Raw genomic sequence first — 17,182 nt, forward strand, 5'->3', positions numbered from 1 at the left:
TGGGGCAGCTGTCAGCCCAGGGACCCCGTGGGGTGAAAGAACAAGCCGCCTCTGGTCTCCTTTACCCGGAAGAAATGTGCGGTGATGTCGAAAGGCAGAGAGCATCCTCTGGAGCAGCCGTTCCTCTGAAACGACATCCGGTGGGAAGAAGAGGTGAGGGAAACCTTCCCAGGGAACCCAGCTCAGCCATTCAAAGCTACCAGGCACTGGACAAGTTACTTGTCCTCAAGGTTGGCTGCCACACCACCCCTGCGGTCATGCCAACGCATCTCCAGCACCTGGCAACCGGTTGCCATCACAGGATGGTTTTGCACATGGGGGGGGGGGCTTCCAAAATTTTAGCTAGGGGCTCTCTGCCCGGTTCCTGGGTGGATGTGGCCATGGTGGGCGTGGCCTAGTCAGCATCCTGAACCATGGCGGGGCGGGCGGGTGGGTGTTTGACCTTTTTGCCCTCCGTGGGCTCTGGAAGCTTTCCTCGAGCCTCCGGGAGGGTGAAAATGGCCTCCCCAGGCTCCAGAGGCCCTCGTTTTCACCCTCCCCAAGGCTCCACCTGCGCCCTGCACTTACCTGTATCCAAAACGGGCCACGTGGGGACTCCTGGGAGGGGAGGGGCCGGGGGGGCAGGGCCAGCCAGGAGTGGGATTTGGGGGTTCTCCGAACTGCACAGAATCTTAGCTAGAGGGTCTCCCGAACCCCTGAAAACCCCCAGCAGCCCAGCAGAAAACCGCTCGTTGGAGAAAGCGGATTCAGACTCATGACCAAAATTCTGGACACAAGTCGAAGGCCACCTGCACTCCAGGTGCTTCTGCTACTTAATAATCCCCAACAAAACCCCACAGGCCTGAGGTGCCCATTTGTCCCTCTTTCCCGCAGGGCCCCCCGTGTCCGGCAGGAACGGCCCAGGTTGCCTCAACCCCCCCCCCCGCCTCTCCCAGAAGAGGCCGCTTGGGAGGTTGTTCCAAGGGCCTCTGCTGGGTTCCAGGAAGTGATACGCACCAGTTCTGCGTTTACAAAAGAGAAAAAGCCTCCACAGGCCACCACGATTTCCCCTCCTCTCTTCTGCGTCGCTACAAGGACAGACGGAGGGAGGCTCAAGAGGATCCTGGGGAAACAGCAGACGCCCCTCAGGAGAAGCCCAGACCGGCTCGGCCTCCCTGCCCCCATCAGCCCGTACGTGGGGGGAGGCAGCAGGTGAGTCCCCCTCCCTTGTACCCACCTGGTTTGGGAGAGGAGCTCCCGCTGCCGGAGCAGCCGGTCCCCCAGAGCGGCCCCGGTGGTCCCCAGGGCCCTCAGCCTCTCCTGGAACACCTGGAGCAGGAAGTGCTCTTCCGGCCGGCCTCTCCTGCGCTCCAGCTCCAGCTCCAGCACCAGCTCCTGAAACCAAGGCAGGCCTCTGAAGGCCTCCTCTCCTCCGCAGCCCCGGGGAGAGAGCAAGGCCAGTGGGAGAGGAGAGCCAGTCCCTGCCCACGCGCCCAGGAGGCTGATAGGCCAGCCTAACAACGGGCTGAAGGACCACCACCCAGGACAAAATCCTGACAGCCACTGCTGGCATTCTTATGCAGGGAACTCTGCGCTCTCTGGAAGAGAAAGGAAGGGGGGGGGGGAGGAAGGAGGCCTGTTCCAACCAGGCTGAAAGCAATAGCAATAGCAATAGCAGTTAGACTTATATACCGCTTCATAGGGCTTTCAGCCCTCTCTAAGCGGTTTACAGAGTCAGCATATCGCCCCCAACAACAATCTGGGTCCTCATTTCACCCACCTCGGAAGGATGGAAGGCTGAGTCAACCCTGAGCCGGTGAGATTTGAACAGCCGAACTGCAGAACTGCAGTCAGCTGAAGTAGCCTGCAGTGCTGCATTTAACCACTGTGCCACCTCGGCTCTTGATGAAGCACCTTCACTGTGACTCCCCAATGCAGCCAGGTGGAATCCCAGCATTGGGGCAACCCGGATGGACTGACGGGAGTTGGACACCCAATCATGTCTGGGGGGGCCCCAGCCGCACCCTGGAGTGTTTCTTTGCCCGCCCAGAGTTATACGGCGGCTGGAATCCCATTGCCTCTTTCAACGCAGTGGCGCACCTGGGTGTGCTTTCTTATGCACTCTGGTGGGCAGAGCCAGGTGAGACTAGCAGGCACAGCACAGCCGCCAGGTACCTGGGCCAGGACGCTTGTGGGCTAGGAAAGCCCCTCGGCCACGGCAGTTGCTGAAGAGGCCCCCCCTGAAGCTCATGGGAAACTCTCGCAGGAAAAGGAGAGAGAAGGAAAGGTGGCACGACTACCACACCTGAAACCTGCAGTAGAGATCCGGGTTTCCTCTCTCAGGGCCCAGGGAACACGTGGGCTTCCTTTGGAGGCTGCAGGGTTCCGAGTCTCTGCTGGAATCCAAAGCAATAAGTCAGTGTTTCTCAACCTTGGCCACTTGAAGATGTCCGAACTTCAACTCCCAGAATTCCCCAGCCAGCATTCGCTGGCTGGGGAATTCTGGGAGTTGAAGTCCCGACATCTTCAAGTGGCCAAGGTTGAGAAACACTGCAATAAGTCATATAAACTGTACATACATAAGACAAATCATGGCATTTCCTAGGAAAAAAAGAAACAATGGGCTATCCATAAGCTTTGAGCTGGATCCAGAAATAGTCAATGATCTCTTCATTACAGACCATTTCAGGGGATCTGCTGTTAGATATGACGGGGTCTGAATCCAATCCAGGGAAAACCACGGACAAAGATCCGTGTGTGATCTGTAGGCACGGAGTAACTTTTGTTTGATAGAACTAATCACAGGCAACAGAGCCAGGCAATCATCTGGTGGCAGGGGGAACTCTAGGGCAGAAAATCCCCGCTGGCCGAGCAGGCAAAGGCTTCAGAAAAACCAGCCTACCTTTGAAGGGAATCCAGAATGGCCTTGGCGAAAAGAGCCCCCATCTCTCGCAGGTCCCCCCCACAGCCTCCAGCTGCAACCGGCCTCGGGAGGAAGTGCTGATGCAAAGACCAGGAATGGAACTCCTGCCTGCCGAGGGACGAAAAAGCCCAGTTTGGAGGGGTGGGGGGGGGGCACAAAGTCAAACAAAGAAGGGAGGAAATCAGAACAGGAGAGGGGCTACATGTCAGATCCTCTCCATTAGATAATTAGGAAAGAAGACCACGAGACTCCATGAGTAGAAATCAAGTGTACTTTTACTAATTATAAATGATTAAAGGCATAGCGAAGCGAAGTCTGATTATTTAGGCGAGAAAGTGATTGATATATAGAATAGCCCATTCCCCACCCCTTGGCATCACAGTTACAGTCCAATCATAATTCTCCCAAGTGTCAGGTATGAGATAACTTCAAAAGGCATCACGAAGATGGAATGTCGGTGCCGTTAGTCCTGGCGGGAATCTCCTACGCATGCGTAGTCCGACAGGCAGCTGAACTCCAGAACCTTCCTCCAGCACAATGAGTAACCCCTCCCAAATACCATGCCCTCCCTCCCTGTTTCATGGCAGTCGAAGCAACCGCAAAGCAGAGGCTGACACTACATTTGCTAACAGCAGCCACAGCAGAGGCTACGCTTCCCGGACTGGTGATTAAGCTGTTTGGTGTAATTAAGCTGGTCTTGAATGAGGCCATGATGTTCCCCTCCGCAAATAAACACACTCTGCTGTTTTACACCGTCCTCCGAGGGACGGCAAACTAATGAACGGCCCAAATTACCTCCCTGGAGCGTTACGGCAGCTGACTCTCACCTCTCGTTAGCAGAAAGCAGATCTTGGTCGGGGAGGACTTGCAGCTCCATCTTCAACCACTCCGGGAGGGTCAGCTGGAAGAAGGGCAGAAAGGGAAACGGTCTGCCTTCCAAGGGCAGCAGGGATGGGGGTTGGTCTCAGCCCCAGAGCCCTGCAAAATCTCACCGCCCCCACGGTGGTCTTTACCTGGAAGGCTTCCTCCCGCAGGAGTTCCTGGAAACGGGTTTGTTTCCACAAGCCGAGGGCCGCCTTTTGGTGGCAGAGAGGAGGGCGGGAGAGCGCTTTCCAAGGAGACGCAGCCGAGTCCCCTCCGCAGCCCGTTTCTCGCGCTTCCAAGCAAAGCCGTGGCACGACATACTGGAGCTGCAGAGCAGAAGAGGGGCTCATTCCGCAGGGCTGAGTTAAAGTTAAGAAGCCCTCCTGAATTCCGCCTCCTTGAAGGGGTCACTGAGAAAATTCGCCAGGCACAAACTGACAGTGGACGTTGCCACCAACAAGGCGCACACGCGCTTCCCTCCCACCCAGTGGCTCCTCTCCAGTCAGTCCGGCAGCCACAGAAACCAACTTGGTTCCTCATTCAGGCCACGCTTAGTCATGAGGCCAGACAGGCACCCGGGAGATGCTGGGATGCAAAAACTCCTTGAACGAGGAGCAAACCGCAACTTCAGGGAGGCTAATAAAGGCTGCAGCCACCACCAAACTCTGAGCTGCCGTCAGGCGGAACCTCGGACAATCAGGGCAGGTCCCACCCAGCACCAGGGCCCTGCGCGGGAATCTCAGCAGGGGGCAAATGGAGACAGGCGGGATTGAGTTTAGGCCGGGGGAAAGAAAGTTACCTTTTTCACGAACCCCGGATGAAGGACGGAGCAAAGGTGCTGGTGGGGAAGGGAAGGAAACTTGCACAGGAAGTACGAAACGGCTGCAGTGCAGAACCTGCAGAAAAGGGGGGGTGGGGAAAGGATCGTTTGCGGGACCAGCTTTTCAGGCGTTCATCCCCCTCTTCATCTGATGGACGAGGTTTATGCGGCTCCCTCCCTCTGGCCAGCTGCTAGATTTCATCCAGCAATGCTGAGAAAGAGATCAGCTCAGGAAACGGCCCCGGGCAGTGTCTGCTGTTCCATTCTGGCCCTCCACTTTTATAAAAGGCCCAGGACACTCGAGCCCTCTCCTCTAACAGCCGGCCGAGGGCTCGGCCCCATGCGTGGCCCCCTCTTCCTCCGTGAAAGGGAAGCGTGTGGCCCGGGTGGAGGGAGGGGCTTACCGCAAGCAGAAGAGAGCAGAATCCCCACCCCTGGGGGCCAATAAACGGTCCCAGAGTCCAGCGAGGGGAAGGTCTGTGTGAAGAGCCACACGGGGGACCGAGGGGAAGCCGAGGTCCACGGGGGGAAGCAGGGACTCGGCCTCGTTGAAATGGACCACAAAGGCAGCCAGGCCCAGGACGTGGGCGTCGCTCAGAGAAGGTCCCTGCAATCAGCAAAGGGGGAGGTTGGCAGGTCAGGCCCTGCAAGGCCACCAGATTGAGTCAACTGGCGGCAGAAAACCAACTTCTCCAAGAGAGGAGCCCCGGGAGAGGAACCCCACCCACCCACCATCCTACGGAACCAACCTGGTGGTAGAGAAGTTGGCAGAGCCGGCTCAGCAAGGGGGACAAGAGGCGGCGGTGCCCACTGACCATCTTCACGAAGAGGGAAGCCCAGGGCCCTTGCCTGCGGGGAACACAAAGAGTGGACTGTGGCACAACGGCGAGGATGAATTGGGGGTGGGGGTTGCGTAGATGTTTCAGCGCAGACGCTGCAAATAAGCCAGAATCCGTCTTACCTGTCAGGAGGCAGGAAGAAGGAGGCAGCCGTTACACCCTGACAGAAGGAGGCCAGCAGAAGATCCACCGCCTGGAACACAGACAAGGCCGGCTCAGGTCTGCCCCTTTCGGCTGATGAACCTCTGCGCCCAGCCAAGCGACGGCTGCAAAGGAGCGAGAGGGCCCTTCCGGACCCCCCGCCCACCCCAGCCACATGCTCCCCTCCGCACCCTTCGATCCGCTGCGCCAACTTCAGGAGCCCAAAGGTCCAGCCTGACCCTCAAGGTCAAGGACGCCGCTTCATCGCCATCGGTCACGTCTCCCAAAGCCTCCATCAGCCTCCCAGAGACCACCGCCATCTGGGCTGGAACGGCTGCAACACAGGGGAGCCCATGCCAGAGAAGCAGGGGGGAGAGTCCCATGAACCCCCCCAGGAGCAGCAGAAGGAAAGGCCAAATGGTTCCTGCTGAGCTGCTGAATTTCCTTAGTGAGCTTTATAAAACCTTGGCAAGCCCTTCGCCTGCCAGGGACAGAAGCAGCCACAGGCTTTGGGCTCAAGGGACCCCTTCCAAAACCAAGATGTTACCTGAGCTAAATGGATCTGGGCGAGAGCTGCATTTAATCAATATACCAGAAACGGAGCAGAGATTTGCCCAGATCTTTTGCCAAGACAGAGCCCGGCTGCCCCAGGGTTTCGCTCAGAGTCGCATCTCGCAATGTCCTTCCAAAGCTCGGAGGTCCCCCGATGTTGCTCAATGACACGAGAGCACTTTCTCGATGTTGCCCACTTCAAGATGCCCGGACTTCAACTCCCAGAACTCCCCAGCCAGCGTGCTCCGCCTGAGAGGCTCAGAGAAATCCTCTGCTCTCCCTCTGCCCATTTCCTCTCCCAGGGATCCAGCTGCCCCGGATTACCTACCACTGTGCTTGTTTGCGTCTGTGACGAGCAGCCTCAGCGCTTCGAGTTCGGCCTTTAGTCGCTCCAGGGGCTCCTTAGGGCCCCCCACCTCTCTTTCAGCCGATCCCTCTGAGGGGCAGAGAAAAGAGCTTTGGATCACACAGAGGACTGTGGGAAGCCTTGCCTCAAATATGGCCAGGTGAGAGAGAGGGGTGTGTGCGTGTGTGGGGGGGGGAAGCTTGCAGCCGTGGCTGCAAGAGCCGAGGTGGCACAGTGGTTAGGGTGCAGAACTGCAGGCCACTTCAGCTGACTGTTATCTGAAGTTCAGCGGTTCTAATCTCACCGGCTCAAGGTGAGTGAAATGAGGACCCAGACTGCGGGGGTGATATGCTGACTCTGTAAAACGCTTAGAGAGGGCGGAAAGCCCTATGAAGCGGTATATAAGTCTAACTGCTATTGCTATTGCTACCTGAAGCCTTATCCGGCAGAAAGGAAGTCGCCTTCATCTCCGCCTGGAACTTCACAGCTCACAATTTGAAGTTTCAGTAGTTCGACAAAGTAACCTCAATCCAGCCAAGGCTATTTTGGGGTGCTGGGCTGACATAGGGGACCGGTTGCTACCTGCCATTCTCTGCCCCTCCCTGGCTGCTCGTCCTAAATAACCAGATTACAATTTGCGTGCCTAACAATTGCTGCCCTTGTTAGATAACCAAACGGAAGTATTTCAGCTCCTTGCAAACTGCCTGAAGAATTCAAGGGTTCCGGGCATTAATCCTAGCGGGCAACTACAGTGCCAGCAGCTGTTTGGAGTTTTAACTGGCAATGCCATTCCATCGGCATCAATCTGGGACAGTGTTTCTCAACCTTGGCCACTTGAAGATGTCTAGACTTCAACTCCCAGAATTCCCCAGCCAGCGAATGCTGGCTGGGGAATTCTGGGAGTTGAAGTCCAGACATCTTCAAGTGGCCAAGGTTGAGAAACACTGATCTGGGGGGAAGAAGGGATGAAAAACAGCCCAATTGGCTGGTCAGGAGGTATCCAGAAGGCCCAAGATGACTCCTGCAGCCACTAGAGGTCGCCCTCCGCCAAAGCAGCCATCGGTTGGGCCCCTCGATTCCCGACTTGGAGCCCGTGAGATCGGCTGGAGCATCTCCGGTTTTGCAACTCTCAAGAACCTTGTGCTGGTCCCAGTAACTGCAGAGAAACTCTGCAGGCTCAGGATTCTCCCTGCCCTCTTGGAGGAGTCAGTGCCAGGCGCCCAACGAGGCTGCCGATTCCCCTGGCAGGCCTCGCCCCACTTTTCTGCAAAACAGATCCATGCCAGGGCCTTAACTCCGCCACGTACTTCCCTTTCTGGCCACAGAAGCAGGTCAGCCTGCACAGGAGGACAAAAGGGGGGTTTTCATGCACACAGAACCGAGGAGGCTCACCTGGCAAGAGCTTCCTTTCAGCAGCCTCACACTCTTCCAGGTAAGTGGCGTATGCATTCGGAGGGATTTTTCCAGCCCTGGTTTAGGAGAATAATTGTTTTTCCTCCAACACTCTTCACTTGCTGCATGCCAAATGTTTATAGTGACTTTCCCCTCTTTCCCCATTTTCTGCAAACTCTAGGCAAATCTCTTTAAAATGCAACTGAGATGGCAGGCAGGCGGTGGTGGGCACCTGGTGGCATCTTCGACCTCTGGAACCTCTTCCGAAGATGACCAAGTGCCAGATGGAAGTGAGGGAACCAATGGAGTCTCTTCCCAAACACCATCTGATTACAAGCTTTTCAAAGGACAAAAGCCCTCGGGGACAGGTTTGAACAGACAAAGAACCCTTCTTAGTACCTAAATAGTCAAATGATAAAAGGGAGGGAGATGCTGAGCCCCCACCCAAAAAGCTTTTAATTAGCATTAGAAAGGGCTCCTCTTAAAGGAAACTTGCTCCTAGGACAGTGATGGGCAACCTTTTTGGCGTGGTGTGTCAAAAATTGGCAAAAAATCGAGCATAACTCGCGTTGTGTGTCACTTCGACAAAAACATAATTTTGCGCAATTTATAGTTTAAACTACAAAAATGGCGCTCACAGTTCCCGTTGGCACTCCGCTGTTCCCTGCTGTGGTGCGGTCGTAACCGACAGTCCCAGGAGTAGACTCTCTGTGCCGGCCTGACTGGAGAGAGGCGCGCACTGTTCCCGCGCTCCTCTCCTGCGGGTCCTCCCTCGCCGCGCTGATGACGTGTGTGCGCACGGCACGCACGCCTTACCAGCAGCCCCTGCGCTCAGAAAGGGGCGGCGGCGATACAGTAAGTGAGTGTGGGCGGGGGAGATCACACGTCCCGCCCCCCCGTTCCTCCAGCACAGATTCTTTCATCCTCGGCGGCCGTGCAGGAGCCGAGGATGAATCGCATGAAATCCTGTGCGTGTCACCCCAAATGGCTACGCGTGTCAGCACTGACACGCGTGTCATAGGTTCGCCATCACTGTCCTAGGATCCTGGGTTTTAGGGCCAAGGGAAAGGAAATTGCTAACTTAATATATTGCTAAAAGAAAGTAGCCATCCCTTTTTAGCTCTTCTGTGAAAAAAGCAATGGCCGCCGTTTTTCTAACCAGGGAAGCAGCAAAATCACAATAACCACGGGCAGAATATTTACGTCACACGCGCTTATTACCAGAACCCCTTGCTGGCTGCAAAGAATGGCAGCCGCTCTGAGTTAAAGTAAGATTGAAATCCAGAGTAAAATTACTGGGATTGATTAGATTGCTGGACACACTTAACAAAGCAAGAAGGGATCACGATAGAAGGAAGCCAAAGTTAGATTGAATGACACAATGCTTCCCATTAAAAAGCGCTGGGGGGGGGGGGGGAACGGCCTTTATGGCAAACTTTTATTGCTTTCCTACCTCTTGAGGGCTTCTATCAAAGCTAGGCGGGTGTTGGGGCTTTCCGGAAGCTACAGAGAAAACAATAAAAGAAGTTGGCATTGCAAAGTTAACGTATTGGAGGCATTTCTATCCTGCAGGTTATTTGAGAGAGTTTCCTGTTAACAGAGCACCATTCTGAACAAAAAGTGATCAAAATATCTAAAGATTCCACTGGACACGAACAACGGGAAAAAGAAAACTCACCACTCGTGGAACAAGCAAAGCCGGAAGAAAGCGGGAGACGTAATAGGACCGCCTGAAAATACTGAGAGAGAGAAGCAGGTGGATGAATCACAGTGAGCCCCCACCCAATCCCCCAAGATGAAGAACAAACACCTTTAGGAGCAAGAGGGAGATTATAAATGTAAACCTGACTCTCTGCATTTCTTCAATGTCTTCCAGCAGGACCCTCCTGTAAGTGAGCCTCCTCCGTAAAAGAGCCTCCTGGGCCGAGCTCCCTCCCAAGACCTGCCCCCTCCCCACTCCGCAGCCAGGAAGACCTGACACCCTTCTAAAACCAGACCCCCTTTTTTCATTCCATCCAGTGGGTCGTGCTTGCCATTTTTTTCATCTTTATTGATTTGATTGTAATTTGTAAGCCACTCAGAGAAGTTGGGCAGCATAGAAGCTTAATAAATTATCTGTAAACATGCAAAACGAAAGTTGCTGGGCACTTTTGCTCTTGAAAGTTTTTAAGCGAGAACCTGACATTTTTGTACTTTGGGTCCCCCCGCCCCCCCCTTAAGATCTCTCTGCAAACAGTTGTCCGTTTCCGTGGTCTTTCCCTCCGCCCTCAAAAGAGGAGACCTTACCTGGCTTCCAGAACGCTTGCTGGGATCTTGCCAGTATTCCGGAATATCTGGATGGCCTTTTCAACATCCTGAAGCGCTTGACAGGACGGCTACCTCACACACACACACACCACAAAAAGAAGAACGCCTGTTTTGCACAACTGCCCAGGACAAGGATGGGAGAGAAGAATTTGGGCGCGGGGCAAGCAGTGGGCAATAGGGAGGACGCCAAAACCACAGAAGCGACTAAGGCGGCCACAGCGCCGAGGAGAGCGGATGCTGCTAAGCATGCAGGGAACTCAGGCAGTTGGAGGCCTCCATCCCCCCAGCCCAGGGCTTCCGGGAGCACAACTGGAGTGCTCAGAATGGGCATCAGCTGCCCTCATAGGCCACAGCTGGAAAGACAAGAAGCATCTCTCATCAGGCTGCCTTTCAAGGGCCAGCTGCACATTCCAAGATGTGGAAAGGGCTGGAACCACAAATCCTCCCAGTAACACACACACACACACACACACACACACTGCTGTTCTAAGCCCTGAACCTCAGGGTGCCCATCCCAGCCACCTGCATGCTCTTGGCCCATCACAGCTGGCTAAACACTTGGCGGGGAATATCATACACACACACACACCCCAGTCCATTTTGCAGATAGGGAGGTGAAATCTGCCCCCCTTAAGAGGTTACCATGACAACAAGTGGCAGCACTGATGGGGGTCCGTACCTGGGAGGCTTCCTCGGTGGAAGAGAGGTTCTCGTAGAGGCCCATGTCTTCTATCGACACCTGGGGAGACAGGCAGAAAGAGCTGAATCGTGGGCGGGGGTGCGCAGTACGGAAGGCCATGGGCACGTGGGGGGGGGGCTTCTACCACCCTCCACCATTTGTCTCCCAGAGAGGGAGGGGGGGGCACCTTGAGATCTGCCAGGCGAGTTTTGGCCAAGGTGGTGTATTCCAGCAGGAGGGCCCGGTACTTGCTGGGCACGAACGGGGGGTGCAGGAGGTGGACCTGGAGAGGTTCAGACAAAGTGAGGCACAAAGCAGAGTTGCCCCCCCCCCATTCCAGAGGCAGCAAAACAGATCCAAGACTCCAGGGAAACTGGTGGGGGGGACCATGTCCTTGGCACCCCCACCCCCACTCAGGGGCCTGGATGCTGTTGGGGTCCTGGCCTTTCTTTTGGCGGTGGGGAGCTCCAGGAGTCTCTGAGGATGGGAAGGGAGGACAGATGCGCCCCTGGCTGCACGCTAAATGCCCTGCTTTGCCCCCTCGTCCTTTGCAAAGCCCCCCCCCGAGCAGAAATGGGCAGGCTGGGGTTCACGCTGCCTCAACAGCATCCTCCAAGGTAGGAAACCTACTTGGTTTCAATTCCCATAATCCCCAGCCAGCATGGCTTTTGGGCAGCGGCTCAATTTGCCAACCCTAGGAGACCTTGCAGCCCACCCGCCAAGGAGCGGAGGCAGCGCCCACCTTCAGGTACTGGGGAGCTTCGAAGGGCACCAGCTGCGACAGGAACTTGAAGAAGAAGATGAGGGCCTTCCTGCTGCCGCCGTGGAGGCTGCTGCCATTCCCAAAAGTGAGCTGGAAGCAGAGAGCGGTGCCTGGAGCCCAACTGGCCAGCAACCCTCCCTCCAGGCCCCTGATGTCCAGCACAGCTGCCCGGGACCCTCTTCTGAGCCCCATGGAGCAAGCAGCCTTGAGAAGCTGGATATGTGGCACACGGCCTTCCGGTCCACCTTCCCCCGGGTGTCCCTGGACCAAGGCCCCGGGAGGCCTGGACGAAGGCAGGGTCACGAGGCTGCAGCTTGGCTCCCCTTGGGCAGCCTTACTTCCGCTTGCCTCCCGCAAAGCCTGCAGGCCCAAGACCCCCCTCCCCAGGAAAGACCCCCCCCCTCCCCCGTGGCTCTCACCTTAAACCATTCGGCGTAAGGGGGGAATAAGGCAGGGCCTTCCAAGGCTGCTTGGCGGACAATTAAGAACGTGGTGATCAAGCTCTCCAGGTCGTAGTTGGCAAAGGCCTTCCGCAGGAGACCCCCCAGGAGGTCTAGGAGAGACACAGGACGGTCTCAACCCGACTGCAGCTAAAGGAACCTGAAACTCCCGGAGCCTCAGTTCGAGGCCAAGTCACAATCTGGCTCAGTTCTCAGAGCCTCCCAATTCCCAGCCGCTGCCGGTACCTTTAAGCAGCTGCTCTGCCTGGGAGTGGCAGACTAAGAAGGTGGAGACGCACGAGAGGACGTGGTGCCAGTTTACTTCGCTCGTCTCCAGGACCTGCTGCAAGCGCCCGGTCAGTTCCTCCGGCTGGAAGACCACGAAGACCTGGGAGGGGGCGGGATGGCTTTTGAAATCGTGGGGAGCAGCTTTCTGAATGCTGAGCCCCTAACTGCCCCCCAAGTGAGCTTTGCGCTGAGGAGTTCACAAGCGAGGGGCTCCCAAGACATCGCCACGGATACTGGCAACTCTTCATCTTCCCCAAGGAAAACTCCTACTCTTCTTCCTCCCACCCCGCCCTCCCCTGGATCGAAAACAGGAAGCGTCTGGGGGGGGGGACTCCTTTCCCCTCCTACTGCTGAGAGCCTCCATCTGCCCTGCCAGCTTCTTGGCAGACAGAGCTGCTGCTGGGGCACTTCCTGGCTTTCCTGCCCTTCTGGGCCAGAGAACCAGTTCTGCAGTAATTGAAAGGAACTGTTTCTGAGCGGTGCCAATGCTGCCCGGGTCGCACGGCGGGCAGCGTAGAAAGAAAACTGGCAAAGCGCAGCCTGCTTTATTAAGCAGCCTTCACTGGGAAAGGAGCACGTACTTTGCGGTATAAGGTAGCAAGCAGCGAGCTGGTCCTGGCAAAGCTCCATTCCCTCTGCAGATGGATGGCATCGGAGACTGCTCAGAGAGAGGGAGGGAGGGAGGGAGGGAGGGGAGACAAGGCTGGTTTCACAGAACAGGAAGAGCCAGGCTGCAGGAGACTCTTCACTGGTTTGTATCTGGTAAAATGCCGTTCCTTCCTTCCTTCCTTCCTTTCCTTTCTTTCTTCCTTCCTTCCTTCCTTCCGAGCAGCTCTTCAGAACAGACACACACACACACACACACACACATGTCCTTCCCTCCCCCTCCCCCTGATCACTGCAGAATCCGAGCCCCAGAGACTGAGAGTGGCCAGGTTCCATCACCTTGGCAGAAGGGCAGAATGCCGGAGCAACGGGGAAACAAAGGGGATCTCAGATCAGATCTATCCATTGTTCAACTTTTCAGCTGGCTGCCCGAATTCCATCACCAACTTCCAGGGGAGCCTGGAATCGTAGCCTGCCCTGCCCCGCCTCGCCCCAGCCCAAGAGCTGCTGAATGGAGAGAGAGTCCCAGGGCTGGAGAGTTGCATTAACTTTTAACAACTCAGGAGTAAAACATGCATTCTGGCTTTGTCCTCACTTGAAGAACTTATCTGACTGAGCACTAATGAATTTGTCCCTTGAAATATATGGCAGTTAAAACGAGGCTCTGCAGGAAGCCATGTCCCAACCACACAGTTGGAGCCTGATTCCTACCCAGCCCTAAACCAGCCCTTCCAAGGCAGACCAGACAGACGTGCTGGCAGGAGCCTGGGGCCGTATGGGGAGCTGCTCCAGAGCCTGCTGGGTGATTCCCGGGGGCGGCAGGGGCTCCTGCAAAAGGCCTCCCTCGTCCCTCAGCAACCCTGAGCACACCTGCCCCCTTCTGGGGACCCTACCTGTCAGATGAGGATTGTAGGTAAGCACCCGGGTGAAGATGTGCCCAAAGAGGGCCTGCAGATGCTCCGGTGGAGCCGTGCCTCGGGAAACCACCAGGCTGTAGACTTGGAGCCTGTAAACAAAAGGGGGAAAATGTCTCCATAGGCAAGAACAATGAGTCAGCAGGCTTGAGGATTACTGCTAATTGCTCCCTTTCAGTAAGTGGGCATTTACTAGGAGGCCTGTAAATAAATGATAAATATTTATTTTCTGATTATTGCTCCAGTGCTTGGCAGAAAACATAAAAGCATGCTATTATTAGCAAATATAACGACACTATTCAGTGGGCAAAACTTTGGCCCGACAGATAAAACTGCTGCTGGAACCTGGAGTTCCCTTTTAAGGGGGCATCACATGCTTTGCACGCAGGGAATGAAGCCACTTGGGAAACACACAAACGGAGCTCTTGGAGAGCTGAGAAATGCTGTTCCCCCAGTTGGCGGCTCTCCGATCCTCCCTCCTCTCCCAGCCCCGACCTCGGGGAGAAGTCAGATCCTTACCAGCATCTCACCGCCTTTCCTGTGGGGGAGGCCCTGCCCTGCTTCTCCGTAGCCACAGCATCCAGCACCCCTAGACAAAAGGCAAGAAGCTTCAGGCAGGGCGAGCAAAAGGCCGTGTCCGGAGAACAGGGCCACGAAAGAGCCACGAAAGAGCCACAGACTCCACAAGGAATAATTTCTCAAGGGAGGAAGCTCAGCCTTAATCCTGATAGCGGCCTGGGAGCCGTTTCCCTCCTTTCTGGAACCGTATCCTATCATTGCAATATAATGACTGCATCGCTGGAGGGAACATCAGTGCTCAAGAGCATGGATGGGAATGAAAAGCAAAAACATCTGTTTGGAACACAGCAATCTGGAGCTCAAAGCAGACGTTGGGACTGCAGTCCTTCCGTGGGAGAACAAACCCCCAACGTCCTCCGTTATGCAATGCGAGGTGTGTGTTTGTAGGAGGAGGTGGAAGCACAATTCACAGCGGGACAGTGTGAAAATTTCAGTCTGGCTTTACACGCCAAAGTAAGAGTTCAAGCTATTTGTGTGGCAGCAACGTCCTGTCCTGTGAGGGATTCTCACAAGCCTCTCTCTCTCAAGGGCGATTGCACTCCTGACCTGACATGATCCACTCCCACAGCCGCCACTTACATGCCAACATTCTCTCCAGCACAGCACAACAGATCTGTAACAAAGGAAAAGACGAATTTGATAACGTCTTAGGAGGCTTCAGCCATGGTATTTAAGTTTTTCCTCCTCCGAGATGTCAACGCAGCAGATGGAGCACTTCCTCCTGTATTCGTTTTTTTAAGTTTTAATGGAGCCCCAACCCCCAGGGACAGAAGGCTGGAGAGAAAGCCAGAATGAACTTCCATGGCTGAGGAGATCTGAACTTGGATTGCATTCATCTTAACCCCCCCAGCTCCCCACTCAACATCCCAGGCTTCTTTCGAGAACTGCGGAGGCCTTGGCTGTTCCAGCTGCTGCATGAGCTCATGGCCCATTGACCGAGGGGTGGGGGCTGCAACGCACAAACCCGGCTGCTCAGTGCCTGGAAAGACCCTCACAGGAGGCCAGGCAGGGGGTTTCCCACCCCCCCCCCCCCCCCGAGAGATGGATGGGGGTGACTGGAATTCTAGGGAACAAATCTGCTCCAGTCTTACTTCAGAAACTCTCTTCATTTCGGGCGCTTCAGGTGTTTTTGGAAATCCATTTTGAAGGAGCACCAGAGCCAAGTCTAGGGGTTAAGAAGGGAGCCCAGGTCAGAGACCTCCTAGGCCAGCTGGACGAGGCAAGAAAAGATGCAGGGAAGATGGAAAAGGGACTCAGACAAGAGACGGGTGAAATACCGTCCAGAGCACACACACATACCTTTTGCTTTAATAGATCTTAACTGATGAAGCAAAATGAAAGGAAGAAGCAGCCACAGACACGAAAACTCCAGTATTTTTCAGTAATTAAACATTTCTCATATTTTCCTGCCCCTTGGCTTTTGCTATCATTATTCTAAACATAAAGCCATTCTATTTTATTTGTAACTTATGGTTTTTTTATTAAGAAAAAAAGAGCAAAAAGGAGCAAAACACAAAGGGGACTTTATACAGAATAGGTTTAAAAAGTTGGATAAATGTATTAGAAATGAAGACGTATTTGACTATTTGCATTAGACAAGTATGCGTACAACTGTAACTGCATTGTTACAATATTCCACATCTGTTTTTCCTTCCCCTCTTTTGCTAGAGGACTTTCCACGTGTGCGTTTTTCCTTCTTTTTGACAACTGTGGGTCTCCTCAGCATATTCTAAAGTCTGTCAGAAGCCAAATGAGGTGGAAACTGCCCGGCATAATGGTTTTGGTGTCTGGCCGTTTGTTAAACAAGACTAAACCACACCAATGTTTACTAGTACATGAAGCTAAGGCGACATGAAACCAGGTCTCATGTTACACAACAGGACTTCAGCTCAACTACCCGCCTCCTTCGAGGGCACAGAGGGAGCAGGGCCAGGACCCACAGCCGCAAGGCAATTCACAGGCCTGGACCTTTCCCCAGCCTTCAGCCCCCCACCTCCCTCGTTTTGGCCCTGCCTTGCCTGTGAGAATGTTCTGGCCAATCTCAGTGTCCGTTTCTTCCATCTGATGGCACAGGAGGCGAAGGCTACTCGACAACCAATCCACCAGTGTAGGAACCTCCAGATTCCTGAGAAGACAGGAGAGCCTGCGTCATTTTACCTTTTCCAAAGAAATTTCTCCCCTCCAAACACTCCACTAAAGGAGGCGTCTCCAACCTATGGACTTCAGCTCCCAGAATGCCTCAGCGACCATACATCCAACTCTGGTAGCTGAAGTCCACAAGTCTTAAAAGTTGCCAAGTTTGGAGACCCCTGCGCTAAAAGGACAAAATGCTCCACTTACTCCTAAGCCTAAAATTGTAAGTTCAGAACAGTGGAAGTTATTTTACACCAGGCCTCCACTTGGCTTAGCGTGGCCTGTAAAAGCAAGTATTGTTTCCACCGAATAAACCGTGGAAGCTTTTCTTCGGTATTATCTAAACCAACTAGCAGCTGTTCCCCCACAGATCACTGCAAATCTTGCTCAATGCGCATCTCTCTTCAAAAGGGAGGATCCGGGCTTCCACAAACAAAGTCTAAATGCCAACAGATGCCACCTCAAGCCAAAGCCACAGGCAAACGTTCAAGGCTCTACCTACTTCTCCAGTAATTCTTCCAAACGAACAATGTTCTCTCTATGCAGGTGCCAGGCGACTTCCAAAATAGGTGGGCGCTGGAGGAAATAGCGCTGAGGTCATTTGGAATGCACAGATG

At 54.6% G+C, this 17,182-nt stretch overlaps 1 protein-coding gene across 5 annotated transcripts in view; it reads right to left on the bottom strand.

Moving 5' to 3' along the window:
* The window catches only part of FANCA (FA complementation group A), a 46,830-nt gene that overhangs the window by 5,376 nt on the left and 24,272 nt on the right, over positions 1 to 17,182 (bottom strand). For all 5 annotated transcript variants that reach the window (XM_032230370.1, XM_032230368.1, XM_032230367.1 and 2 more), the window contains 29 exons: positions 17,068 to 17,141; positions 16,451 to 16,557; positions 15,524 to 15,597; positions 15,012 to 15,045; positions 14,373 to 14,442; positions 13,833 to 13,945; positions 12,915 to 12,991; positions 12,292 to 12,433; positions 12,025 to 12,158; positions 11,585 to 11,695; positions 11,030 to 11,125; positions 10,843 to 10,902; positions 10,143 to 10,231; positions 9,535 to 9,595; positions 9,310 to 9,359; positions 7,857 to 7,933; positions 6,447 to 6,554; positions 5,758 to 5,900; positions 5,548 to 5,618; positions 5,336 to 5,435; positions 4,991 to 5,193; positions 4,566 to 4,662; positions 3,916 to 4,092; positions 3,730 to 3,803; positions 2,882 to 3,010; positions 2,285 to 2,375; positions 1,217 to 1,374; positions 997 to 1,102; positions 66 to 125 (listed from right to left, as the gene is read on the bottom strand). In XM_032230370.1, the coding sequence (XP_032086261.1) occupies positions 66 to 125; positions 997 to 1,102; positions 1,217 to 1,374; positions 2,285 to 2,375; positions 2,882 to 3,010; positions 3,730 to 3,803; positions 3,916 to 4,092; positions 4,566 to 4,662; positions 4,991 to 5,193; positions 5,336 to 5,435; positions 5,548 to 5,618; positions 5,758 to 5,900; positions 6,447 to 6,554; positions 7,857 to 7,933; positions 9,310 to 9,359; positions 9,535 to 9,595; positions 10,143 to 10,231; positions 10,843 to 10,902; positions 11,030 to 11,125; positions 11,585 to 11,695; positions 12,025 to 12,158; positions 12,292 to 12,433; positions 12,915 to 12,991; positions 13,833 to 13,945; positions 14,373 to 14,442; positions 15,012 to 15,045; positions 15,524 to 15,597; positions 16,451 to 16,557; positions 17,068 to 17,141 (2,886 nt within the window). The remainder of the gene's footprint in view (positions 1 to 65; positions 126 to 996; positions 1,103 to 1,216; positions 1,375 to 2,284; positions 2,376 to 2,881; positions 3,011 to 3,729; positions 3,804 to 3,915; positions 4,093 to 4,565; positions 4,663 to 4,990; positions 5,194 to 5,335; positions 5,436 to 5,547; positions 5,619 to 5,757; positions 5,901 to 6,446; positions 6,555 to 7,856; positions 7,934 to 9,309; positions 9,360 to 9,534; positions 9,596 to 10,142; positions 10,232 to 10,842; positions 10,903 to 11,029; positions 11,126 to 11,584; positions 11,696 to 12,024; positions 12,159 to 12,291; positions 12,434 to 12,914; positions 12,992 to 13,832; positions 13,946 to 14,372; positions 14,443 to 15,011; positions 15,046 to 15,523; positions 15,598 to 16,450; positions 16,558 to 17,067; positions 17,142 to 17,182) is intronic.

This window comes from Thamnophis elegans, chromosome 14 (assembly GCF_009769535.1).
Source record: "Thamnophis elegans isolate rThaEle1 chromosome 14, rThaEle1.pri, whole genome shotgun sequence".
In the NCBI taxonomy this organism is placed as follows: Eukaryota; Metazoa; Chordata; class Lepidosauria; order Squamata; family Colubridae; genus Thamnophis; species Thamnophis elegans.